The sequence below is a fragment of the Theropithecus gelada genome, chromosome 15, assembly GCF_003255815.1.
Source record: "Theropithecus gelada isolate Dixy chromosome 15, Tgel_1.0, whole genome shotgun sequence".
Taxonomy (NCBI): domain Eukaryota; kingdom Metazoa; phylum Chordata; class Mammalia; order Primates; family Cercopithecidae; genus Theropithecus; species Theropithecus gelada.
This window is the reverse complement of record NC_037683.1, coordinates 63,165,445-63,192,479: the sequence shown is the minus strand read 5'-3', so window position 1 is coordinate 63,192,479 and position 27,035 is coordinate 63,165,445. Positions and strand designations below refer to the sequence as shown.

Here is a 27,035-nt window from a genome sequence, read left to right as displayed (position 1 = left end):
CCATTTTCTATGTAGGAGGACTGATTTCCTCATCTGCAAACTGGGGATAATAATCAGTCTCTGACTCCTAAAGTTTCTGTTCATGTCACATTAGATCATGTGTGAAAGGTGATTTGAAAACTGTAATGAATGCTCTAATGGCATTAGTGTTAAATAGATACTAGGTGAGTTGGCAAGTTGTGGAGTAATGCTCAAATTCCAGTTCTGCCCCTGAGAATAGCAGTCTGCTTCCTATACTTTTATCTTAGTCACCCTTACTTTATTTTTCAGAATTAGCCAGGGAAATCAAACTTTACTGCATCCCTGTGAGGAAAACAAGGCTCAGATGCTGCCATAACGACCTCCTTAAAGAGGGGAGATTAGGCCCTGCCCAGCTCTTGAAATCCTCCCAGCCCTGAGTTCTTTCCAGGAGACCCTGTGTCCCCTGTAACACTGGTTTCTGCAGCTGACAGGCTAAGCAAAGAGGCTCAACCTGAAGAAAGAGACAGGTGGCTCCAGAGCAAGGCTTGTAACGAATTCTCCCCAGGGAGAGAAATACCGAAAGTTTAGCTCACTCTTTCCTCCCATAAAGCACACTGAATGTTAACAGCTTGCTTCTGTCCAAGCTGGTGTTTTTTAAATTAAGTATTGTTAAATCCATACCATTTGGAAAGATGCTTCAGACAGCCCTGACACTCTCTCTTGATTCTGCTTTCATTTCACCTAATATGTTGTGCATGGAGCCAGTAACCAGTATTATTCGGCTGCCGCGGCTTCTGCTGGTGCTGCTGCTCACACACTTGCAGACGGCTTTAATTTAGATACCTGAAGAGGAAAAAAGGAATTTGGCCAACGCCCTGCTCAGATGCCATAAGGGGCCTTTTCCCAGCTGCCACTAATATGGATCTAGATTACCTAAAGTTTTATGTTATTTTTCCTAGGTGCTGAAAAAGTTTTAGACATGAGAAAGTCAAGAGACGTAGAAGCTGGAGGCTAAAATAAGATACTTTCCATCGTCAGGTAACATATACCCATAGTAAACCCTGGTAGCCTACTTTCCTTTTCCTATAAACATCCCCCTTCAACCACATCACTGCCCACATGTGAATATATGTGTGTGTATACATCATATATAGATATAAATGCATATATGTGAATATGAGATGAGGGTGGATTTCGATTTGGTTTATGGCTCAATGGCCAGTTCTAGCCTGCAAAGCTTCAGTCAAGTTACTTAACTTCTCTGAGCCTCAGTTTCCACATACATAAAATGGGGTGATTACTTAATTTCAAAAAGTAGTCACAAAGGTCAAATGAAATAAAAACTGTAAACTTATATTGTAAACCATAAAGATGGCATGTAAATTTTGGCCATTATCAAAATGAGTTCATTACCAAAACTTTCACCAGTCATCTTAACCCAACTTGATTTTGTTCTTCCTTTTCTGAAGTTATAGTAAATTTGTAATTTCCCCTGCACTGTGTAGCTCTGGATGTGCAATTGCTTTTCCTAGTTTCTCTGGGTATTCCCAAGAGGAGACAATGCTGTGAGGAATCAGAAGCATGAGACAACGTGTTGGGCATCCTCCAGGCATTCAATAGGTGATTGAGGCCTGGACTTTAAAATAGTGTATTATTCGTTGACTTCATTGAGGTGACCATCTTGCTGTACATCAGCATGCCCATCAAAACTCCAAGGCAGAAATTTCTGACTCAAAATACCAAGGCAGTATTTATTTGCAAAGCAGAAAGGAATCTAGACTAGCATGCAACTGGTTGCCAGTTATTTTCTGACCATGCCGATTATTTTTCTATTCCTCTACAAATAGTATCTTGTCGTTAGCATTGTTGCTACTTTTCTTTCTCCCATTACCTGTTCTTCCCTTTGCATCTGCTTAATGAGCAGGGTTTATGTGTGAAGAGGGAGAAGGTGGTATTAGGTAAAATGTTCCATTAATAGAACTAGTTGAAACTCTTCAGTTAATGACTCTGATAGGAGGGAAAAAAATAAACCCTTTAGCAGAAAGCTCTGGTGTGTAACAGAAAGACACATATAACATAGCTTTATATATGAAAGTTTATTTCAATCAATCACCTTTCTTTAATGTGATGAGGATTTTAGATAAAAGCAATAGTGGAAAGACAAAGTTAAGCATTTTTATATCTACTTGTGAATCCACTTTAGCTTATGAGCATTAGCTAGTTTTTGAGAGATTTGTAAAACAAATCTTTCTAAAAGGGAAAACATATTTTGAGAATAGGCTCTCTTTGCTATGGATTTGTACTATCCATTTTTCTAGGTCCACATACTTAGTATTGAGAACAAAGGTGAATCTTCGTATGACCTTGACTTTCCTAACAGCTTGAAAATAGGATTTTAAAAGTTTCTCTCTCTTTAATTGATATACCATATGAAGTAGGTAACCTAAAGTTGAACAACCTGCTTTTCTTCACCTTTTTGAAAAGCAACACAGCAGGTATGTATATAGGCAGACCTGCCTGTATTCACATGCCCATTATGGCTTGATCAGGTTTTCCATATTTGTGTATTTCATATCTCTTCTCAGTACTTTTTAATAATGAAAGGAAAGAACGTTAATTCTAAATGTGTTGTGCGTCCACCGCATATATTTCTGGGCTCTCAGGAGGTCTGTAAAGGGAAAACGTCCTGGTGACACACCTATGGCAATGTAAAGCCAAGGCTGCTCTTTTATTCTTTCAAAACTCAACGATTTCCTTTGCAGATAAGGGGAAATACATCCTTGTTTGACACTTGACACTTTTCTAAAACTGTAATAAAACCTTCCTCTGGTAGAGTCAAATCTCCCTTGCTGGTGGATTAAGCAGCTTCAGAAGCTTCCTGACCTTCTCGTTGCTGTTGCTGGCCTTGTCGTCATTTCACTGCTCATTAGCACTTCCTTCAGAGTTGGACTGGCCTCCAAGGTCATCTCGTCCAACCCTCTTGCAATAGTGGACGGAAAAATGAGGTAAAACTCAGTTCACCCTTTTCTGTATTATAGCAGCTCTGATAAAGGATGTGGATGAGGTGCAGAGGAAGCTGAAACTTGGTTAAAAGAAGGTTTGGGGATTAACTGAGGATTTAATTCATCCTTTCTTTCTCTCCCGTGGCTAAAGCAGATAGTTGAGAGTTGGCAGTGCATCAAAACCAGGCTGCTCCTCAACCCCAAATTTCAACCCCACTCATCCTGGAGTCTTTGTTGAGGGCTTCTTTTTAAACTGGGGGATCTAAATTTCTAATTGTGCCTCTACAATTAGCAAATCTTAAATGCCTTAAATTGTCACTTTACAAAGAAGCAACTTGCTTTGTGGGTTTTTTTGTTTTTTGTTTTTTTGTTTTTCTTCCAAATTAAGTCCTTAATAACACAAAATAACTTATGCCACCGTTTAGGCTTAGTGAGGAACCTTCAGAAAATGTATAGAGTGTTTATTTTCCAAGTCAAGAGAGAAAGTAAAGAGGAACTTTATGGAGGCGAAATAAAACAGTTGTACAGAACACATTTACAGGGCACATTAAGTCGGTTTTTGTCTATGGTTCTTTTCCTTTATGGCATATGTTATATATTGACAGGGATTAAGTTTCTCTCCTGAATGGAACAATACACAGTCACAGGGAGCTACTGTACTTTACAAAGCAACAGACATCAGCACAGGCAAATGGCAAATAGAAACGCATCTCACAAAGAACTAACCAGGTCCATGGGAAGCACAGTGCTTGACTTCATCTTTTGCAATTCTGCATCTTTTGCATTTCCCTTCTCGCTCTGCTGCTCGCTCGCCTTTCTTTTTCGTCCTTTTCCCCCTTTTTTGCTCGCACTGTTACACTTTCTCTGTCCTCCTGGCTTTGTTATTCAGCATGTCTGATTAGCAGGAGCCTGATTGGCTGGCTGCCTGCTCCGAGAGAGATTCCATTCAGCTTACCCCCCACCCATCCACCCACCCACCCCTCGGTCAGGAAATGTGAGCGGGGCTGATGGAAGCTGATAGGCAGGACTGGAGTGTTAGCACCAGTACTGGATGTGACAGCAGGCAGAGGAGCACTTAGCAGCTTATTCAGTGTCCGATTCGGATTCCGGCAAGGATCCAAGCATGGAATGCTGCCGTCGGGCAACTCCTGGCACACTGCTCCTCTTTCTGGCTTTCCTGCTCCTGGTAAATGCCTTTTCATTTCAATACATTGCTATTGCCATTGAGTCTGGGTGCTGGGGTGTGTGTGGTGTGTGTGTGTCTTTATCTGAAAGCTCCAGGTGAAATAATGTACACGATTACAGAGAGAGAAAACTCCTTCCAGAACTTTGAACCCCAACTTCCCAAGCAAGATGAAGTCTGCTGGACTTTCTGGAATTAGTTACTGCTATATCGTAATACTGATACTGAGACATGAACTTTGGGACATACTGCATGGAGTGTGGGAGCTGAGGACTGTATACATGGTGGTGTGTATGCTCGGAATTTGGATAACAGACATCCTGAAATCAAACTCACTCACTGTGGTGTTCCGAACTTTTTGAAGGATAGGCTTTGCCGGGCTTGCCCGTACTGCCTTTAATGAATTATTTTCCGTCTATGCACATGTACTAAGGAGCCAGGTAAACAGGGGAATGAGAGGCTCTTTGCAGCCAACCCAGATTATAGCTCATAATTACTGCAAGTCATTTATGGATAGAAGTTAATGCTAGGATTTATGAATTGAGGATTATGGTCTTTGATCTCTAATTTACTTTTAAAGAAGAAAAAAGAATGATGACTTTTAGTACGGCTGATTGCCACAGTCATAGTGATAAGATGCTCTGCTCTTGAACATCAGTACACATTGCATTTTTGACTCAAAGTAAATGTTCCGTTGTGACTCATACTTGGTTTTATGGGCAGAAAATGAACATTTACTGTCCAAAATAAATCTACACTCAAAATATTAATAGCAATGCACATTTTTTTAAACCAGAGTGTTCTGGGCAGGCAGCTTAGTAAACCTCATCTAAAGGTTTGATTCCAAAATTTGCACACACTGATCCAAACAAATGTGATTGTAGTTTTTCCTGTCACATTTCTAACATGCCAGAACTTCCTCAGAAGGCAAGAAGAGAACAAGGTAAAAATGTAGCAAATGAATAGGTTGCATTGATTCCTTGATGGGGAAGGAATGTTTTGTTCTGATTAGATTCTGACACATCTGATCTGCCCTATAATTTTGAAGTAGGGAAGCAAGCCATTTGGTACAAATTGAAAAAGTCCAGGAGATTCATCAAATAGAGTAATCAGACAGATTAGATATTTTATACGTTCCCACTTCTTAATGATTTGCATCTTTGTAGCTAAGAAATTATAGTGCTGCATTGCAGGTGCTATAAATATAGAAATATATTTTTAATACATTTTTCATAGAAATTTAAAGGCAAACTACATTTTAAGCATGAATGAACTGTAGGTTTTAGCTGTTCTGAAAAATATAAAGAACAGAATGTTTGGGTATGCTTTATGACTTGTGGAGCAAGCGATTTATGAAAGGTGTCTCATTTTTTCCATATGGGATGTGTTACTTGTATACACCACTAGTTTGTCTCATCTTTCCTTCTTTGTGATTTTTTTAAGTGTGTGTTATTTTCCCATTATATTGCATCATAAAGCAAATTACCAGTACACATTACTTTTTTTGATATTTTCATATGGAAGCATGATCTCATTATACTTTAATAAAACTTTCCCATTCAGGAATAGATTGTTTTGCTATCCATTTGGTAAATGCATTATATCCCACTCTGATATCTTGAATATTCATATATACATTTGAGCATATAATTTGACTTATGTGGAATGAAAAGGTATGTATGCTTATTTCAGGAGGACTTAAAACGTATCATGTTTAAATTACAATTATTGTATTATAAAGATAAAATTAAAACAAACCTAGGTTTGTTTTACCCCTGCATTTAAATGAAATGGAAATCTGAGAGTTATGCTACAAAAGAAAGAACTGACTGGTGTTTACATACATCCCTTTGCAAAGCAATAACAGCATTAGTAATTGCTGTCATGTATTTTCTGTATGAATATGGCTAGTTGTTTGAAGATCATTACAATGAATCCTTACAACAATCATACAAATAAGACATTTTTGAACCCATTTTTCAGGTAATGAAATAAGCTTGCATTTGAACCCAAAGGTCAAATAATGGAGGGAATAGGGCATGTTTGCTTCGTATGGTGGTTGTAAATATTTAGCAACAGTGAAAACAGTGGTGCAGGTTAGCCTGTACCCTTTGTTGGAGATATTTAGGCTTTTTACATCATCTTGATCATTAAAGATATGTACAATATCATGAGCGCTTGTTAGACTTGCTCATTAACGGCCCCCTTTAACATTAAATTTAATTATTGGCTTAAGAGACTGACCTTTAGCCTGTTCTGTACTTGATTTAGAACTACAACTGTAGCATCATCAACTCAACCTTCAAGCTTGATAGAGAAATTGAATTGAGGGGTTTGTTTTTCCTACAGTTTTTTGGGTTTTTTGGGGTTTTTTTTTTTTTTTTTCATTTACACATTGCAAGGATTCTGTCTATTTTTGGACTTACTTTGGGCAATTTCTAAAGGTCTCTGTAACTTAATTGGAAAAAATCCTGTCCATTTAGTGGCAAGTCCAGTTTCTACCTTATCAAAATATCCTTCATTTCATTGACAACTGAATCATCTGTATCATGACTAGGTTCTTCAGTGTATATAAATATTGAAGGTTGTTCAGCCTCCATTCTGTCAAAATCCTTTCCTCTTGGAACTTACTTCTGAGAGAATGGGCTTCCTGTGTCTTGAATCTATTTTAGGTTACCACCCATATTTTCATGCAAAGAACATATATCATAGATTTCTCTTATATTCTGGACACAATAGGACAAGTCATACTGATCAAGAGATTTCATTTGATATTCAGGTGAAATTAAACTACATAATGCCATTTTCCCAATCCTCCCATCCTGCTCTCTCGTTTTTATTCTCTCTCCTTTGTCCCAATTTGTTTAGCTCAAAAAGAATGTGGCAAAAACCATGACCGGCCATTGACATATGTGTCCATCTACACTTGAAGTCAAATCACTTCTTGTCAGAAAGGCGTTTAATCAAATTTGCATTTGCCTTTTGTTTCTTTTAAGTAGTTTTAAGCTCTTTCGCCTGCTATTGTGAGAGTTGCAAGACTAACACTAGGAATTATAATAAAGTACATGTGTTTTTCTGTTGAATTTCTTTTTCTTCTCTGCACTAATTTATACATGGCAACTAGTCAAACACAATAGCCCATTCCCTTCAGTCCCTCTGGCACTCTCTCCCACTATTATCTAAGTGGATCTATCTTGGATGGGGAGAAGCACCATTAGCTTGTGGAATGAATGTTAAGTCCCTTATTTACAGGAGAACACAGCCTGTTCCAGCAGCTTGTATGTCTGTGTGTGTTCATGTGCATGCACAAGCACCTTTCTATAATTGTTCACTCCACACAGATTTCTTATTCTCAAGCCTAGATTGTCCTTAAATCAAGCTTGAAGACTTTTCACATAGATCTAAAGGACACTATGAAGCATTTAAAATTTAAAAATCACTTTCTTCAAGTTTTTGTGAAGTTTCTTATCTAGATATGGCCAGCTACATTTTTGTTTTCTCAGGCTCCTGTTTTTAGTGTTTCAGTGTGTTCAGGACCACTTTCTGGTCCCCATTATTATTTTCACATACACCATTTATGTTGCTTCATTTAAGTTGAGGGAAGAGTGTCCAATAGTGGTCACTAGTGAACTGCAGAAGAATCTTGTTATACCAGGAACATTTTTCCTTGAAAATGTATATGGATATTGAAGTCTTTTGAGAGACAAAGAAAATGAATAAATAAATGCATGTATGTGTTTGTACATTTGTATGTTTTAATACATGTTGGTGCCCTTTACTATTATGTATGTATAATTTGGAGAGCAGTCTTCTAGCACACCATGCAGTAGGCTATTACTCAAACTTAGGAGGTGCACAAAGTTTATTCTTATGTTCTACTAACAAAATTACAGTTAGGGTTTGCCATTTTTATCAGTTAAGTGTGGTTAACCCTATACAAGTTACTCATTTTTTTAAAACTTAGTTTATTTGGGCTGTATTTTGTTTGGGGATTATATTAGCATGAGACATGGTCTGGGTGTTTTGGTTCTCCCCTTTATTATGGCTTACTCAGAAAATAATTTTAAATTCTTCCAGGAAAAATACAGTGTCCTGTGAATTTCTGCTTTTCCCGAAGGACCTAGTAGAGTGCCGTGTAGATATGTGAACTAAACGAAAAGAAAAAATGACTTACAGAGACTATCAAAGGGTTCTTTAATTCTTCATATTTTCAGTGATTCCTAAATTTGTATGTGTAGTTCTGTTTCTTTGGTCAAGTGGCAGCTCTGCTTTTAATGCATGTATCTTTCAGTTTGCAGGAATGACACACTCTCAGGTACGGCTATATACGTTTAATTGTGCCCTCCTCTCAGTAAGCGTATTCTACTGTTTCTGTGGTCTCATGAGTAGAGTGACCCAGAAATGACCTCTTCGTAGCATAAGGACTGGAGCGTTTTCTTGAGTGAGGGCATTCCTTGAATCACCATGAATAACCTACTGGTTAAGTGTGTTGAGATAGTCACAGGAAAATGTGTCTCAATCAAGTTTTAGAGTCTTGTCATTGTTACTAATTTTCTTCTTTTAGAGAGCTGGCTTCAAACTTTGTGTTTTCACCAGAATGAGACAAGTGCATGTCATTTTCTGTCTACATCATAAAAACCATACCATGTGGTTGAATTTTGGCTTGATTGGCAGTACTGGCTCATGAGCAGCTTAGGACTGGCATACCAGAGGTGATGTAAGTCCTAAAGGATCCTAATTGAAATAGGCCAGCACAGCTGTGTGGGGAGCCTGCCTGCTAACTGGGGTAAGCTGTTGCTATCAACCCCTTCTTTCCATGAGCTCAAAAATAAATGACTAAATCTCCCCAATTCCCGAACTTCAAGATTAAAACCTACATTGAATAAAGCTTAACTGTTCTGTTTCGCCTCTCAGGGACTCTGTTAACTGGAGGACCCAGCGTGGAGGGCAGTTAGTTAAAAGTTTTCTGGCCCCGTCAAGAAGATACCCAATGGCCGTAATCTGCAGCCAACAGTGACCTTGGGCTTTTTGTTTATTGTCTTTCCCAAGAAACTCAGTATTTATAAATCCATTGAAATGTTTTGCTGTATTCACAGGCATTCTTTGTTTTGATTACAGAAATATACTCTATCTCATGAAGTAATTGTAACCTTTATTAGGAGAAATACCGTAATTTCTGTGTTCAGATAGTCTCATTCCAAATTCTACCCATATATAGCTATGTGTATAGTCAGCACTTAGTAATTGCTTGTCAGAAGGCATAAATGATTCATTGTAATCTCTCAAATATTGTATATGTAATTTTTATAGTTCTTGGGCTACTTTGCATTTATCTGTGCCACTGCCCGTCTCCTACTTATCTTATACTTCTGTCTGTCCCACAAAGCTGTGGGGGACAGCAGAAGGAGTGACTTGTTCCTCCTGCCTCTTTCAGAATGCCTGGTAATTTGATCTCAATAAATGTGGGTGAATGAATAAATAAATGGAAAAATAAGAATGACTTCACAAGAAAAGGTGAAAACAAGGAAAAGTACAAGTAGGAAGGAAAAATGTAAGCGTTCATTTTACATGTGAGGCATTTCACTATTTCTGGTTTTAGTAAGACCAAGTCAACAACCCTAATAAATGCAAAAGAGGAATATATTCTGTATTCCTTTCTCTGTCTCTTAAATATACATAGCCACACACTGAACAACAATTAAATAACAACCCCTTTTGCTCTTGTTAATTAGAATGAATCATTTTGGATGTTTCATATATTTTTTATCCATTTAGTTCTCAAGTATTTTTCCTTTTTCAAAACTTGTCCTCAGGAAGAAAATGATATTTACATTAGTCACAGTTTTATAAAACTTGAAAGTACTTATAATAAATTCTCATGTTAGCAGAGACAATGCTGTGGATTCACTAAAACCTATTTCTTCTTACCACTGGGTACAATGATAAACTGTATTTGCCAGCCTTCCCTGTGATTGGATGGTGCTGTGTAATTCTCATCAGTGAAAAACAGCTAGAAGTACTATACCGCACTTGTAGGCCTGATCCCTCAGCTCTATGTGATCCTCCAAGCATCAAACACTCTCTTTACCTGCCTGCTGGATGCAGAGAATCCACTAGAAGAAACTTCATGACTCTAAGGAATGGCAAAGCCACCAAATGGAAGTCTAGGTCCCTGAATGACTACATGGAGCACGGCCCCTCAGTGTCACTCTCACAGACTTACACTGTGAACATTCATTTAACCATGAGCAAGAAATAAACTTTGTTTTGTGAAAACCCTGAAATTTGGGGAAAGGTATTGTTTGTTATACTGAAAACTTTTAAAAAATAACATATGCTTCAAATTTGGATGCTATGCATGCCAGTACTTACTCATAAGTAAGTACTAATACCATTTTCCATTTATTATATGGGAAAAGAGAACTAACAAGATGCCACATCATCCTAATGGTGGTTTGATCTTTGTGGTTTGCAATTGACTGCATACCTAAAGTGTGATAAGTAGTTGGGGGTATGTGTCAGTACTACAGGGAATATAGGAAAATGGGTCCACTTTTAAAACATAGAATCTGGAAGTGGATGAGGGAGTGGTAGAAAATGAGGAAAGAAAACCAAAGAGGCAAGGCTGTGGTGAAACAGAATCTCCTGGGACAGAGTAGGATCAAACAGTGAGGCCAAGGACACAGAAGCACACAGATCCAAGGGGAAGGCAAATATAACAGAAAAAGACTCTGAGAAGCTGAAACCAGGGTGCAACACTGAAACTGCTCCAAGGGCAGAATGTCAGAAAATCAGAGTGAACAATTCACAGAGAGGGGAACAGACTCCCAAAGGCAAAGAAAACAAATGTTTTGTACAGCAGTATACAAAGCAAACCACACTTCTTGAATATCCCTAGTTTTAAACAATCTTTAACACATTTTTCTTGGAGGTGTTTGAGTGCCGTGAAAGAACAGTGATTTTAGGCTGGGTGCAGTGGCTCATATCTGTAATCCCAGCACTCTGGGAGGCCGAGGAGGGTGGATCACTTGAGGTCAGGAGTTCGAGACCAGCCTGGCCAACATGGTGAAACCCCATCTCTACTAAAAATACAAAAATTAGCTGGGGGTGGTGGCAGGCACCTGTAATCCTGGCTACTTGGGAGGCTGAGATGGATTTGCTTTAACCCAGGAGGTGGAGGTTGCAGTGAGCTGAGATCAAGTCATTGTACTCCAGCCTGGTGACAAGAACAAAACTCCATCTCCAAAACAAACAAACAAAAACACAGTGGTTTTGGAATGGAACCATCTGGGCAGCAGCACTGATTCCAGCTCCATGACCATGGCCCAGTCACACAATTCCCTTCAGCTTCTATCTGCTCATCCATGCTCTACTGCCCATTGCACCCAGCTCTCCAAGATGCTGCGACAGGCAAAGGCACTGTTAGATGTCGAGGTGTTCTGGAAACTCCCAAGTACTGTAACAATTCAGGTGATTACTCTCATTCATGTGAAAATCATTTCTCTGTCACCAACTGTCTGCCAGTGGGTAGAGCCAGGCTTCCATGGAGACAGACAAAGGCTCCATGAGAGATTAAGACACAATCTCTACAGTGAAGAACTTGGTAGTGTGTTGGACATTTTGTTGTCAAGAGTTGTTTGTTTTTTAATTTTTCAAAACACAGCTCTTCTGTAGGCAAGTTTTATGATGGACATTATTATTTTCAATTTCCCCACAAGCTGATTCATCTTGTAAATAACTCTCTGCACTTGCTTAGATGCTGTTTGTTTAACCCTTTTATCCCTGTGTAAATGTAAATCATGGCTTTCCATAGATTATGAATGTGTTATTTTCAAATTATCAGTCACTATTTGACTCTGAACATGAAAAATTATTTTTACTTTTTGTAGAGTTCATAATCTGAGTTTGTGCAACAGAACACATTGGAACAATTTTTTTAGTTAATATTCTTTAGGGAAAAACTATTCTCAAGATAAATTGTTATCTTTGAGAGGATTGTCATTATGTGTGACCAATATCTAGAGAGTTTTCATCTGCCTGGTAATTTGATCTCAATAAATGTGGGTGAATGAATAATAAATGGAGATTCCCCACTATCACTGGGGAATCTGCTGCCAGATTACAATCTGTACATAGTTTCTACTACATTGTGCTTTCTTTGCAACAACCAAAATCCATGCAAAAAACAAATATATTCCATTTGGAATTACATTTCTGTCAGTGCAATTACTATACAAGGTTGGATCTCCCATCCTCATTAGAATTATACCTAAAGTTCTTATTAAAATAAATTAATTACAATAAGACCAAAATGGCCTTGTGCATTAAAAGGAGGATAGTTGAAAGAAAGGGAATAGCAGAAAAATCACGTGCATGAGCATATGCCATTTATAATACAGGAGATTTATTCCACTTCTGAGGCAAGAAATTGCCGGACTCTAATAGTTTCACCACCTGTGAATTATTTGGGTGCACCTCATAAGCGGGTTCTTTCTTCTATTTGTTTAAAGAAATAAGTGGTATGTTTGCCAATTCTACACTACATTAATTTTCACGGAGTTTCCATTTTCATCTTCATTGCTTTTTCAGGTTTTTTTCCAAAGCTTCTGCCATTCTCCAGCTAAAGCTTTGGGTATTTTCCCCTTCAATTTTTGTCCAGGGACTTTCTCTAAGTCAATTCAGTTTGTTGGCATAAATGTTGGGATGAAAAGAGTGTGATAACCTAAGACATCCTGACATAAATTCCAAGAGCACTAAAGAAATGAGACAGGAAATTGTGAGCAACCTATAATAAATTCAAACTGTCTAATAAAATAAATATACTTCACTTTGTTCCCATAGTAAGGTATGGTAGGGTGTCTGATTTCTCAGCCTCCTTTGCTGGCTGTCATCTCAGTCACCATCTGAAGTCTGTAAGAGTATTGTTAGAATATTGTACTTCATCAATAGAACCAGGAATGAAAAAGAGTAATGGAAACAGTAAGAACTCCTACTGTTCAGGTGTTCTTAAGTGAGATTTGAAGGGAACGTTTTCAGAACTAGCTGGTTCTTTTATTCTAGTTGTTATAACCATTTGTCACTGAGATCTAATTTAATTTCCCTAATACACCACACACTTTTAATTCTTATTTGGGGCTTGTAGCTGGTCTGAGATAACAAACATGCTTTGAAATTACTGTTATGAAGTTAATTGGCATTTAAATTCCCAGCCCATAGATTCATAGCATTTCAGAATTAAAGGGAATCTTTGATGCATGCAGAATGTGACCTCAGTTGACTGGGATCTCTTTGAAGGCAGGGGTTTTGTTTTATTTTGTCCTGAATATCTTTGTATCTCTAGCACCAGACAAAGAGTTTGATATAGAAAAAGTCTTCGATGTAAGTTTGTTGTTTGAATAAATTAATTAGTTGCCTATTCCAGCCCTTTCATTTTGCAGATAATTTAATTTAAAATATAAATGTCTGTAAAGAGATTTGAGTCATATTTATCAGGAGCACCTAGTACATAGGATCCAGATACTGGAATCTTGTGCTGTTTCCTTTGAGTCTGTTCTCCTTCTGTTGAGTTCATTCTCCTGTATTATACTGTGTGGCCCCTTAAGGACCTTTCAATAACAGCCATCATGCTGGCTTTGGTAGAGAGGGATTCAAATGTTGAAATGTCACATGCAGAAGAAACTGAGGATCGAATGAAGCTGCTGCAAAACAATCTTGAGTTAAAACTCAAAGATCATTGTTGGCTTATAAATATCAGGGTGACCTGGCAAGAACAGAGAACTAAAATCTGTAAAGTTGTGTAAACTAAAATCTTCCCCAGAGTTGTGTCGTACCAATGAGACTCATTTATCTTGTTTCCCTATTAATGAAAAATGTGGATAATTTGGTGATGTATGTGTGAAAATAACTTCATATGGGATCTTGCATGTAACAGGTCTCCAAGAAGTGCTAGCTTTCTTTCCTCCCTCAGTGCAAAATAGCATCTTCATTGAGAGCCTGCTATGTATCAGGCACTGTGCTAGGTACTTGCTATGCTGTGTTGAACAAAACAGACATGGTCCTAAAGATGAGTCCCTCTACATAGAATATCAGTAAGGATTTGGGACAGGGGTGAGGAAGACAGGAATTAATTGGCTAGTACTTTCCATCGGTTTTATGTTGCTGTCATGATATTATTTTCTTTAAACTGTATATTTAACTATTGCTGATGTAAGGGGGTTTCTGCCTAAAGAAATAGACACATTAATTCATTATTTATAGGGATTCGAGAAAGAATGTGTTAGAAAAACTCTAAATCTCCACAGATTTATATTAAGGTCATTTCTTTGACTTTTGCCTTTTTTTCCTGAAATCCTCTTTTTTAGGAATACTGAAACCTAAGCTTAATGAGTGTATTACTTTGTCTCTGTGTTTATTTGATACATAAACACCTGTCTTTTCAATCTAGAGCTATGCTGAAGTAGTAAAACCTTTCAACCAGCCCTCTTTCAGGCAAATAAAAGGCCAGTCAGCTGCCTAGAGAAGGCTAATGACAGTAGGTTTTCCCACAAAGGGTTGGCTAACTTCAGTTTGCTGGTGCTGGGACTCTTATTAAGCAGGACTGTTTTGGCTGCAAACTCCAGGATCTTGATTTTAAGAAACTCGATCAGTGGGTTTTGCCCAATTGAGAGTTCTAGATGATTTACAGCAGTGATTCTCAGACTTTTGAATTTCATAGACTATTAAAATTTCAGAAGAAAAATAAAGCTGGTTGGCAGGTAGGTAGGAGTTATGGAAAATAGAGATAAAATTTCTAATTTTTTGTATTGTTAACTAAGGATGCTAATAAAATAAATTTCTATCACCATAGTTTCATCAATGAAATAACATTAGTTAATACTAAAGAGAGTACTTGCTTCAATGTAAGGAGCACTTTATAGACACCGCATTAAATTATCTGATTCCCAAAAGAACTCTATGGACGGAGTCATGACAATTTTCCATCTTGACAAGGAAACTGAGGCACAGAGAGGTTATGTAACATGCTTAAGATCTCTCACTCAGTAGGGGAAGGGTACAGATTTGAACCGAGGCAGAGTTCATTCATGTCTCAACTCTCCCATTTTCTTTTACCAGTACAAGAAATTAAAGGTCATTTGAAAAAGCCAAAAGTCCCAGGTACATGATTTCAGAAAAAAAAAAATAACTAAACACGTTTAGCTTTATGGAAAACTAACCAATGTTCTTATTGTCTTTATTATACGTGTCAACACATGCTTTGTCATGGATTGGCCTGCTCTCTGCCAGTCACTTTCCTTGAAACACAAAGATGAACAAGACAGAGTCTTACTTCCCAGGAAGCTCACAGGCACCGAACAAAGTTTTTTAAAAAATAATAGACTGGCCGGGCGCGGTGGCTCAAGCCTGTAATCCCAGCACTTTGGGAGGCCGAGACGGGTGGATCACGAGGTCAGGAGATCGAGACCATCCTGGCTAACACGGTGAAACCCCGTCTCTACTAAGAAATACAAAAAACTAGCCGGGCGAGGTGGCGGGCGCCTGTAGCCCCAGCTACTCGGGAGGCTGAGGCCGGAGAATGGCGTGAACCCGGGAGGCGGAGCTTGCAGTGAGCTGAGATCCGGCCACTGCACTCTAGCCTGGGCTACAGAGCCAGACTCCGTCTCAAAAAAAAAAAAAAAAAGAGAAAGAAAAAAAAAAAAAATAATAGACTGAGGCTGAGCAGAGGACATGAGGTTCTGTAGTAGCACAAAGAAGAAAACAAAGAATGGGAAGGATGCTGGTATTTTTCTGTCTGACGTGTCCCAGGCACTGTCCTAGCAGAGAATAACTCAATGGAAGTTCATCAGGCAGATAAGAGAGGGAAGAGGGGGTACTCCCAGCAGAGGGACCTGCACCGGCAAAGGCCCAGAAGAAGGAAAGGGAAGGGAAGTTCAAGGAACAGTGAGTGAATCCCTATAGCTGGAGCACAGCCAGATCATGCAGGGTGTTGCAGGCCACCCCCAGAAGCTCTGACCCAAGTTTTTGTTTTAGAAAGACAGCTGTGATGGCCACATAGAGTGGAAAGGCCTGGAGAAAGGAGGCCAAAAGTTGTAAGATTATTACACGTCTCCTGGTGAGAAGCCACGAAGGCAGTAGCAACAGCAGCAGCAGTAGTGATGACAAAGAGGCCTAAACATCCAGCTGCAAGGCTACATAGTTACTGGTAGCAAAAACCTCGTGTGAGCTCCCTTTGCTGTACCTCTTGAGGCCTCAGAGGCTCTTATAAAGTGCCAGCTGGGTGCTAGGGTTCTTTAGATCCCACTGTGTAGCATAGAACCAGGGCCTGGAACTGAGTCGGTGCTCAACAAAGGTTTGCTGAATGAAAGTGTGAAAGAGTTAGTAAATTTATTCAAGGCCCCCCAGTTAAAATTTTTGACCTATAGTTAGGGATTATTTTTCCCAAATTATCGAAGTTCAAGAGCAACAAATGTATCTGTATCCTCAAAAGTTAAGAACTTTCTGTCACTCAGCAAGGTGTGAATTGAGGCCCAAGTTTTCTGAAGAGACTGCCAAACTGTTGTGACTTAACCCTTTATTCACTCTAAGCAAACTTTTTAAAATAAATAGAGGCTATTTCAAAAGGGCAATCCTGGCCTGGCCAGCATGGTGTCTCACACCTGTAGTCTCAGCACTTTGGGAGGCCAAGGCAGGAGGATCACTTGAGCCCAGGAGTTCAAGACCAGCCTTGGCAACATAGCAAAACCCCATCTCTACAAAAAATGCAAAAATTAGCCAGGCATGGTAGTGCATGCCTGTAGTCCCAGCTACTCAGGAGGCTGAGGTGGGAGGATTGCTTGAGCTGGAGAGATGGAGGCTGCAGTGAGCCAAGATGGTGCGACTGCACTCCAGCCTGGGTGACAAAGTGAGACCTTGTCTCAAAAAAAAAAAAAAAAAAAAGCGGAGTGGGGGTGGAAATCCTGTGCTTTTGAAAGCTTTACCTCCCTCGTGTAACACAGAGCCCATAACCGGCAGTCATTTTTATACCTTCGAGTGACTATCATTATCTGAGACTGTAGTAGTTTCCCATGTGTGATCTTTATCACCAAAACAGTGTTTTCTCACCAAACAGTGTCCTACTCCACTCCTTAGATTCATGTCACAATTACGAATCTTTCCATGGGATGCTAGCAGATCTCTTTGCCCTAATTCTTGCAGCTTTTCACATTGTCTAATATGGGCTCCACATGTGAAGTTCTCTTTGAAAACAGCTAAAAACGCTGGTAAAAGATTTAGCATTAAGGGTCTAAATGTATCTGCCCTGTGGTAAAAGATGTAGCGTTAAGGGTCTAAATGTATCTGCCCTGATTAAATATTAACTGTGGTCTTCAGAAAATAATCAGGCCATATCTCAAATTCCTCAATTTATCATTTTATACTAAAAACCATAATTCGAAAAAATAACTCCTAAGTTATACTAAAGTGAATTAAATGTCACAGAAATTCTTTATATTGTTTCTTTATTAATCAGATTGCTAAGGCATCAGATTTTTAATCAGGCATTGGAATCTGGTGTGTAGAATTTCTTTTCCTAATTATAAACAAATAGTCTCCACTGTGCATGTAGCTCTTTACATAGCATTAGTACAAAATTGATTATAGCCTGGCCTCACCTCATAAAGTAGATTTGCTTTGGAACAGCATCAAATAGGTATTTGTGTTTTAAATCACATGGTCCTTCTGACTTTCATTCTAATTTTGGACAATTACCACTTTTACTATCCTTCCTCCTTCCCTGAAATTGACTGCAAACAGCATGAAAATGTCTTTAGACTTAGCAAAAGGGAAAAAGAAGTTAATTTCAGTCTCCTCCTAGGTGCCAAGTACTGTGCTATTTGTTTGTGTATGTTATGTCATATAAGCCTGACCACAACCCATTTTACCGGTAAGAAAACTGAGTACCAAAACCTAAAAGGTGATACTAACTTCTCAACTTTTCATGTATGCATATTCAGTGCTTATAGCAAACAAATATTGAAATATGCAGTACAGATTATTTTCCGTGTTGTTTGAACTATGTTTTTGGCCTTGGTTAGCAGGAGCCTCCCCAGTGTGCTGAGTGATTTCCACAGCTTCAGAACCAAGTTCATTGCAGTTCACAGCTTGTACCGTATTTCATCGATCCTAAGATACACACTTTTTTTCTGATTGTAGCAACTTGAATGAATTTCGTAATTATAGCAGCCATAGTTTAGTGAGTGGGATTTTTAAAAGGGTTCATAATGGTATATAAAATAAGAATGTCACTTCAATCTATAGTGTCTTAGGTTTGATGCAATGCTGTATCAGAGTCTTTCCAATATCTAACCAATGGGAGCAAAGCTAGGCTTAAGATTCAGATGCAGAAATATGATTATGGAACCCTCTCATTCCCTGTCCTCTGATGTGGAATATTCCTGCCTTTATTTACTGATCTCCCCAATCTGAGGCCCTGGAGAGAGTCTGTATATTGGTCTCACCCTAGATCTGTTCTGTTCCTTATCAAGATCAAAACCCTCTGCCCAGGACCTCCTTTCTTCTTAATCTAGGGGTGCCTATTTCCTTATCTGGAAGCAAGTATACCATAATTCAGTAGCTTCCCATATTTGGTCAGTAGCCAAATCAGCTGGACACTTGTGTAAAAATTATGAAGTCTCTGGCCCCTCCTACTTCAATGAGTATAGACCTCTGGGTATTTTATTAGCTTTCTAGGTAAGTCTGATACACACCAATGTTTGATAACCACAGGAATAGTGGTTAAGAGATGGACTGCCTGGATTTCAACCCTGGTTCCACCAGCGTAACCTTTCTGTCATTTTCTGTGCCCCAGTTTCCTTGCCTGTAAAACAGGGATCAACAATGGCATGTACCTCGAAGGATCATTGTGAAGTTTAATAAAACAAGTCATGCAACCTACTCAGCACAGTACCCCACACAGGTAGCAGGTGCCCAATAAACATCAGCAATTATTACTCTCTCCCTGCAAGGCTGACATTTCCCTACCTCGTTCCAGAAACCAACCTCTTGTCTTTCCCTGGATTCACGGCAGCTGACAGTTTTGCCTCGTGACTACAGTCTTCCATGCAATCTCAAAGAAAGGGACTGAGAGGAAAAACTAAGATTGCTTTTGAATTTGTGGGGTCTGGAGCCCATTGAAGCCAGTAAGTCTAAGACAGAGTAAAGATAAAAGTTGGTTCAAGAAAGTCATCCAGTGAATTCACCCATAAATGCTTGTCTAATTTAGGGTTCTCAACCCACTTCTGCATAAAAATCACCTCGGGAATTCCAAACAAAATATCTGGGTGGCTGGCAGCCTCCACCCCCAGAAGAGATTCTGATATGGTTGGTCTGGGGAGAGGCCCAGACATTGGCAATTTTCCCAGGTAATTTGAATGTATAGACAGAGTTGACAATCACTGATCTAACTGAATATTTAAAAGGTTCCAAAAACCTCTTAACTGTTAGAGGATATATCTCTTACATTTGAAGATGCTTTATAAACTCCCATCCTCCCTGTGAAAATCAACTTAGCAGTCCCCTGTCCCTAAAACAGGGATGATATACTGATTCCAGGAACTCCTGTAGTTGATGTGAATGCACTTTGTAGATTGTAAGTAAGCGTGTGAGAGGAAGGATTCTGGTGCCTAATGTGAAGATGATCATCTGATCCTGCTACATAGCATGCACAGAGATTCAGAAATCCTCCAGTTACCAGGATGTCGTGTAATCTGAAGTATAATCCACCAGCCACTTCAATGTATACACTTTTCATTCAAAAGTAGGAACCATGAACATGTTAAATCATTTCGTAAAAGATAGAAGAAATTAAAACCTTCCTGATCCTGATTTGAAGGGACAAAATAAAACAGATACGCTGAGAGCATTCAGTCTTCCACACAGACTAGTCATCTCATGTTTTATTTTCTTTATTTTTCTTTTTCTAGATGGCCATTGTGTGAGATTAGGTATTTGGTCATATTTCCCACTGCTCTCCTCAGACTGCTAAATTTAATTCTTATCCGAATGACCGGCTTACCCATCTAGATCCCACTTAATTAGACATAAAGAGATCCTAAATTCCTCTCATCTGTTGAGGAAATGATGGTAACCTGGCTTTCTCTCCTATCCTTTAACAGCAACCATCAGTTCCCCTTTTTCCCTAAAATGCCCATAAACCTTCAGTGCCTCATAGGAGTATTATGAGGATCAAATAAGTATGTGTAACTACTTTGAAAACTGTAAAACCTCAGTCATCTCGTGCTCAAAAGCCTTCACTGGCTCCAGCTGTCTGGAGTCTACTCAAGGACCAATCCCGAACCATCATTCCTACCTTACGTTCAACTGTTTTATTGCATGTGTCCTGGCACACTGAGACCCATGCCACAGAGGAACTGGCCTGGCCAGAGCTGGAAGCAGACTGGGGTCCCACTTGTGTATCACGTAGAAGACCACAGGAAGAAGAGTCTGAATGGGGGCTATGGGGGCTCTAGAAGAGAGAGGGAACAGAAGGAAGCTACACAGCAGAAGCAGAATAGGTGGCACAGGCAATTGATTGGAGGGAGGGAGAGGGGTAGGTGAAGGGGATGAGGAGGAAGACAGAGGAGGCTGGAGAAAGGGGAATTGTATAGCAGCGTCTGTATGTTCATCAATGTGCTGGGGGAAGGACTGCTTAAAGTCTGGGGCTGCAAATACTAGGCTTGGTTTTGGATGTGCTGAGTTTAAAGTATCAACATGGCATTCAGGTAAGTGGAACTAGAATCCTGGAGACTGGAAGAGATGTAGATTTGTAAATCACCTGCAAGGAGAAGACAGTTCAAGTGAGGAAAGTGGGTAAGATCAATTGGAGCACAGAGAGAACAGGGGCCTGAGGAAAGAACCTTGGGGATGACAGCATTTGCTAGTCCAGGTGAGTAAGAAAAGGCAGAGGACTAAACAGGGGAGAACTCGCTGCCAAGGAAGCCAGGGGAGCATATTCCACAGCAAGATGTGAGGGAAGGTCATAGGATGTGGTGAATTACAGGATGCTGGTGAATTTCAGAGGAGCCACGTCAACCAAGCGGTGGGCAGAAGCCAGATTACAAAGCACTAGAGAATTCGGGGATATTGGGGAAGTGGGTGCAGTGAACACGGGTTAGCCTTTCAAGAAGTTTAGAACTGAAAGGAAGGCAGGCAGGAGACGAGTTAGACCTCACCACTGACAAAGTGGAGTGTAAAGGCAGGAAAACACAGAGCAGGAGCTATGTGATAAAAGGGAGCTTGGTTTTAATAAAAAGAAGAGAAAGTGCTTTCGTCTTAATAGCTCAAAGAATGCTGATAGCAGCCGTGTGTGAAATTGATTTCTGAGGCCCAGCACCAGAGACAGAGAGGCTGTGAGGCAAATGGGGTAGTAAACCATGATTTAGCACCTTCACTTTCTCTGCTTATTACAAAACAGGCTTTAAAAAAGATGCCTGTGGTGCGCCTCAGCAATCTTGATATTGTCTGTGGCCGGGATCCATTTTAATATATTCCTGAGGCATTTTTGGTAATTCTAACACTGCTTGAGACACTAATCTATTAACTTTTCACATTGCTAAGCATGTTAATGCAATTTAAATATTATTTCTCTATTAAACAATATTGAATGATGTGGAAGGAAAAAGAACTCTTCTTGCTGGAAACAAAAAGGTAACAGGCTGAAAATGCTTACACATTGAAAAGCACAATTAAGCTTTATAAACTCTCAAAGTGTTTGCTTCTACTTTGCAAGCATTGAGAGCCAGAGAGGGCTCACAAGAATCACAAAAAATCATGTCCTGTTACATGTACTATTAAAAATAAACATTTAGTAAGTCGTTTTGCAAATGGCTCCTTAACCTGATCATTTAATTTATAAATTAGAAGATGGTAGTGCTTCCCATATGTATAATATCTGGATGATATTTTTCAATTTTAAAATGCCAACAGTACACAGAATTTGGCCAGCCCCAAAACGTAAATATTTCCGTTGAACTTGACTGGAAGATAGGAAGAGAAGACTGCTATATTTGTCTCTAATCACCATTATTATTTCTCATTTTAATACAAGTAGAGCTGTACTATTTACAGATAATGATGACAAATTATAATGGCCTGGGAGGGACAGGTTCTTTTAGAAAGTTATTTTAAATAGGGCACTTATACTACAATCTACTCTGGACAAGATTTTAAAGAAAAAATTGTAGAATACCATGTTTTTGAAATAAATACCTATTTAACTAGAGAATGCATGGGCTGATTGATGTAGTTACAACAAAAGCTATACCAAGACAATAGTAACTGACTCTCATTTATTATTGATAAAGGACTTAATATGTAGGAAAGCATTTTTTAAAAAACACTCTAAGTTATACAGTAGGGAAACACAATAACAGAGTTTCTGTTTTGATACAAAACAAAGTATGTCATGAAGATTATTGATATAGCCCATTATAATACAAACACCACAGGAAGAAAAAAAAACATCATTCCTTAACACTTGGCTAGGAATTAAGTCAATACAGAAACTGAAAACCATCAAATAAAGCTGACTTTTATCTCATCATTTGGAAGACTTTTGCTTACAAGTATTTATTGCTTTTCCATGTATTAAAGAGTAAACCCATTAATAAAAAGTACAGATTATAATTTAGCATTTCTTTTATTATTCAGAAGTCACTTTAGGATCTGCCATAGGTTCTGGAAGCAGAAAATTGTATTAGTAAAGAAAGAAAGTCCCAGCAGAGATTCTCTGGTTCAAGAGTTGCTTTGTAACAAAACAATTCTTAGGACTGAAGCTGTAGGACTGCCTCTACTTGGATTTCATTTATTAATTGCACTGCACAACGTTTTTTCATATATTAGCACTTCTATTGAAAAAAATAACTCTATGAGTTATATAGAACAAATGCTCACGTTCCATTTTACAAATTAGAAAATTGATTTGTAAATGTGCTTAAATGAAATAGACTAATTTAGAATCATAGACATTTTTGTAGCTAGAGGTGTCTTCGAAATTATCTAGTCGAAATTCTTTTTTGTGGAAGCGACTAACCTGAGGCAGAGAGAACTAAGTTGCCTAAAATACAACAGCAGCAAAGTCAAGATATAACGAAAACACCACAGTGGCCAAATCCTGTTGCCTAGACTGTTTAGAAGTTTTTGCTATCAATATTATGTATGTATACTCTGAAACATTTTAAAATTAAAAGTGCTCACCAAAAACTCAGCTGAACAGTAAACACCATTGAACATTAAACTCTGTATCGAGCCTTGTGTTAGACATTAGGGGTTAAGCTGAATATCACCTAGTCCCTAGCTTCAAGAACACTGTATTGATATTTTGCCTCTATAAATTTATTTTAACATGAGAGCTCTATTATTTGAATTGCAAGATTTAGTTTTATGGATAATCTAATGGAAATATATTCTCCCGAGTCCAAAACTCTGACTTTAAAATGTGTGCCCAGATTTGCTTCTATCAGGTTATTTTTCCTGATTAATTCTGCTCAATTTTACATCTTTCTGTGATCTGTGGTTATCTATATATTGTACTAATTTTTACACTCATTAAAATATGATTTAATAAGTATTCTTTACTTCTTTTTAATTGGTAGAGGCCTATGCTTTTAATTAAGTCAGGATTTCCTCACCCACCTCTCTTCATTCCCATTCCCAGTTCTCCTTCTAATCCCAGCACACTCATCTTCAAAAGCACAGCTTCCCAAGTGCTGCGGAGGGATGAAAATTGTTTACTCAGTGACGAGGTCCCTTTGGCAAACAAGGATCTAGTACTTGGATAAAGCTAAATTAAGCCAAGATGTGACAGGTTAATCATCTTTCAGCTTTACACATTTTGGGTAAATTTAGAGTTGGCATAAGAAGACATGTGAATAAGCAGAAATGTGATCCTTTTTGTGTCCCCATGGTTCAGATTCATTTTTGCCCTCTTATATTCCCTTGCTTATCTGCAGTTTCTACATGTATTTTTCCCTCTGCCTTTAGATAATTTGAATGTATACGGACAAGAGTGAAAGCTGACAGCTGTTATGAATTAGACATTCAACTGCAACTTATCCTAGCCTGCCTTGTGTTAATCATTCATTTAACGAATATTCACTGAGACTGATTACGTATCTGGTGTTCCACAAAGTACTGGGCATATTCAGAGGCATATTCCTCTTTGTCACAGCCCTTAAGAAGCACACAGTCCACTTCTGGGCATAGATGTGTAAACAAGTAACTATACTGGGTGGCTGACAAATGCTAAAACAGCCATTTGTATCAAGTTCTAGCAATATGCTCAAAACACACAGGATGGCCGGGCAGTGGCTCACGCCTGTAACCCCAGCACTTTGGGAGGTGGAAGTGGGCAGATCACCTGAGGTCAGGAGTCCAAGACCAGCCTGGCCAACATGGTAAAACCCTGTCTCTACTAAAAATACAAAAATTAGCCAGGCGTGGTGGCGGGTGCCTGTAATCCCAGCTACTCAGGAGGCTGAGACAGACGAATCGCTTGAATCCAGGAGGTGGAGGTTGCAGTGAGCTGAGATCACACTACTGCACTCTAGTGTGGGTGACAGACTGTCTCAAAAAAAAGAAAAAAAAAAAGAAAAGAAAAGAAAAACAGGCCAAGCAGTGATTGATTCTACCTAGAGATAAGATAAAATTTTACTAGACGATGGCAGTGGCATTGCATCTTAAAGCAGGAGCAGAAATACACAAGTCGAATGAAATAAAAAGATGTGAGCAAGATGGTGAGGAGGGGAATCTAGGTACTACCAAGATCATGACCCGATTACTAGATGTCCTCACAGCACCTGTGTGACTGAGAATCATGACCCATTACTGGAGTGTAGAGGCCATGTATGATCACAAAAAGCAGGAATGAATCTAGAACGTTGATTTAGGGCCAGTTTATGAAGGGTCTTGTGTGCTATGCTAATAACTTGGACTTTACCCTATATCCAATGGCTCTTCACCTTTTTTGAAGAATTTTATGAAAGCTATAAATTCTCTCTCCAGAAGTATGATAACACGCATATGCTCAAAATGTGGCATAGAGTTTCTGAGAGTTCACAGCCCACCTGGAATTTATTAATACTACTAGGTCCCACCAGCTTTAGGCAGTGGAGCCATAGAAAATCTCCTAGCAAGGAGTGAACAGTTGAGCTTTGTATTCTAGCAAGATAACTGGCAATGATGAAGAGGACAGATTGGTGAGAAGAGAGGCTGGAGGTCGAAAACACCAGATGGGAAGTCGATTGCAAAGTGCCAGACATGAATGGTAGTACCAGAATTATGTCAGTGAAAGTAAGATTGGACGGGGTGAGAATGGAAGAGAGAGGCATTTCAGAAATGGAATTGATAAGACTTGATGTCTGATTAATTACAAATGATGTTGAGCAGTTAAATATTTTGTTGTTATCTTAATCTTCCCCACTAAACTGTAAATCCTCTAAAGCTGTTGCTGACTCAAGCAGGACTCAGGGAATGAGCAGAAATGAACACATAAGCATGCAGGATTAGAAATTTCACATTCATGTGAAAGCAACAGGTCCCTCAAAAGCCAAGAGGCAGAGGGCTATGAGGTAGAGTAGTGACCTCTGAGGCTAATCACTGCTTATGGACACAAAATCAAATAAGGTGCTGTTGAAAATAGTAAACCTGAGTATAGTAGTGATTAACTTGTTGGTTGCCACCTTTACCTTACATGGTTTCCCAGTCCCAGAGCATCTCCTGGATTGCTAAGAGACTAGGTTGGTTTGCTTTACATTCATAATGGGAAATTATGACCAGAACCTCAAAATCAACCTACTCCCAAAACTGCAAAATTTGCCAAAGCGTTCCAAATATCCAAGCTGCTGCCTGTAGTTACAGCTACAGGTTAAGCTAGAGGAAAATGTTATCTATCAAAGGTACAAAGATATGGTAATTGAGAGAGCAACTGCTTTTTAGAACAAAGTCATCTAAGTTGCAGGCGCAGAGTTTTTGATGGAATTCATCTCCTAGTGTGTGTGTGAAGGTGGGGGAGTGATACATATTTGAGCTGGAGAACAGAAGAAAGTCCCCAAAATGGAAATCACTTGGCAATTTTAAGTGACTAGGTATTTCTCATGCTCTTGCTTTCTACCCCACCTTATGCTTACTCTATGCTGTACGTACCTTTTTGAGAGACAAATGACAAATATGTAAACATTTAAAACAAAACATACTTCCAGGCATTTCATCATTGATTAAATATTTGTTGAAATCTCACATTTTCTTCAAAATGATATTCTTAATAATTATTTCAATAACTGCAGATAACTCAAAAATAGAAAGCATCACCCCTGCCTTTAAAGAGCTTCCAGTCCAATTGAGAAGATAATTGTTAGACAGAACGATAATCCCAAAGAGCTACAAAGTCTTGTTTTAATTTATTCTATACTGATTCTTTGTAAACTGATACTACATAATGGGACACCAAGTAACTTCAGGTTAAAGAGAATATTGCAATACTAAGAGCTTATCATTCTACTTTTTCTGAGTACGGAGAACTGAACTTAAACAAAAGTAGAAACAAGAATGTAAAAAAGAAGAAAGCATAATATTAAGCCAGGGATAATGTTTTAAATTTCAATCCCATACATCCTACAATATCTAGATGGTATTTAAGAGAGAGTGCATCCAATTACAAGCATAGGAATAGAACCTAAACCACATCCAGCATCCCATGGAACTTAATTCAGAACTATTACACCACATTTTTTTCTTGGCTCAGATGGCACAATAGTCAACCAAAGAAGAGAGAAAGTTCTACCAAAACCAAAAGCTGACTTGTTTGAGAGTGACATGAAGTTAGCTAGTCATTTCATTTTTATCAGTTATAATTTGGGTTT

At 38.8% G+C, this 27,035-nt stretch overlaps 1 protein-coding gene across 1 annotated transcript in view; it reads left to right on the top strand.

Annotated features, from left to right (window-relative positions):
* Nucleotides 1-3,157: 3,157 nt before the first annotated feature.
* The window catches only part of ADAMTSL1 (ADAMTS like 1), a 425,354-nt gene continuing 401,476 nt past the window's right edge, over nucleotides 3,158-27,035 (top strand). Inside the window, exon 1 of the mRNA XM_025359517.1 lies at nucleotides 3,158-4,149. Coding sequence (XP_025215302.1) covers nucleotides 4,087-4,149 — 63 coding nt within the window. The 5' untranslated portion in view covers nucleotides 3,158-4,086. The remainder of the gene's footprint in view (nucleotides 4,150-27,035) is intronic.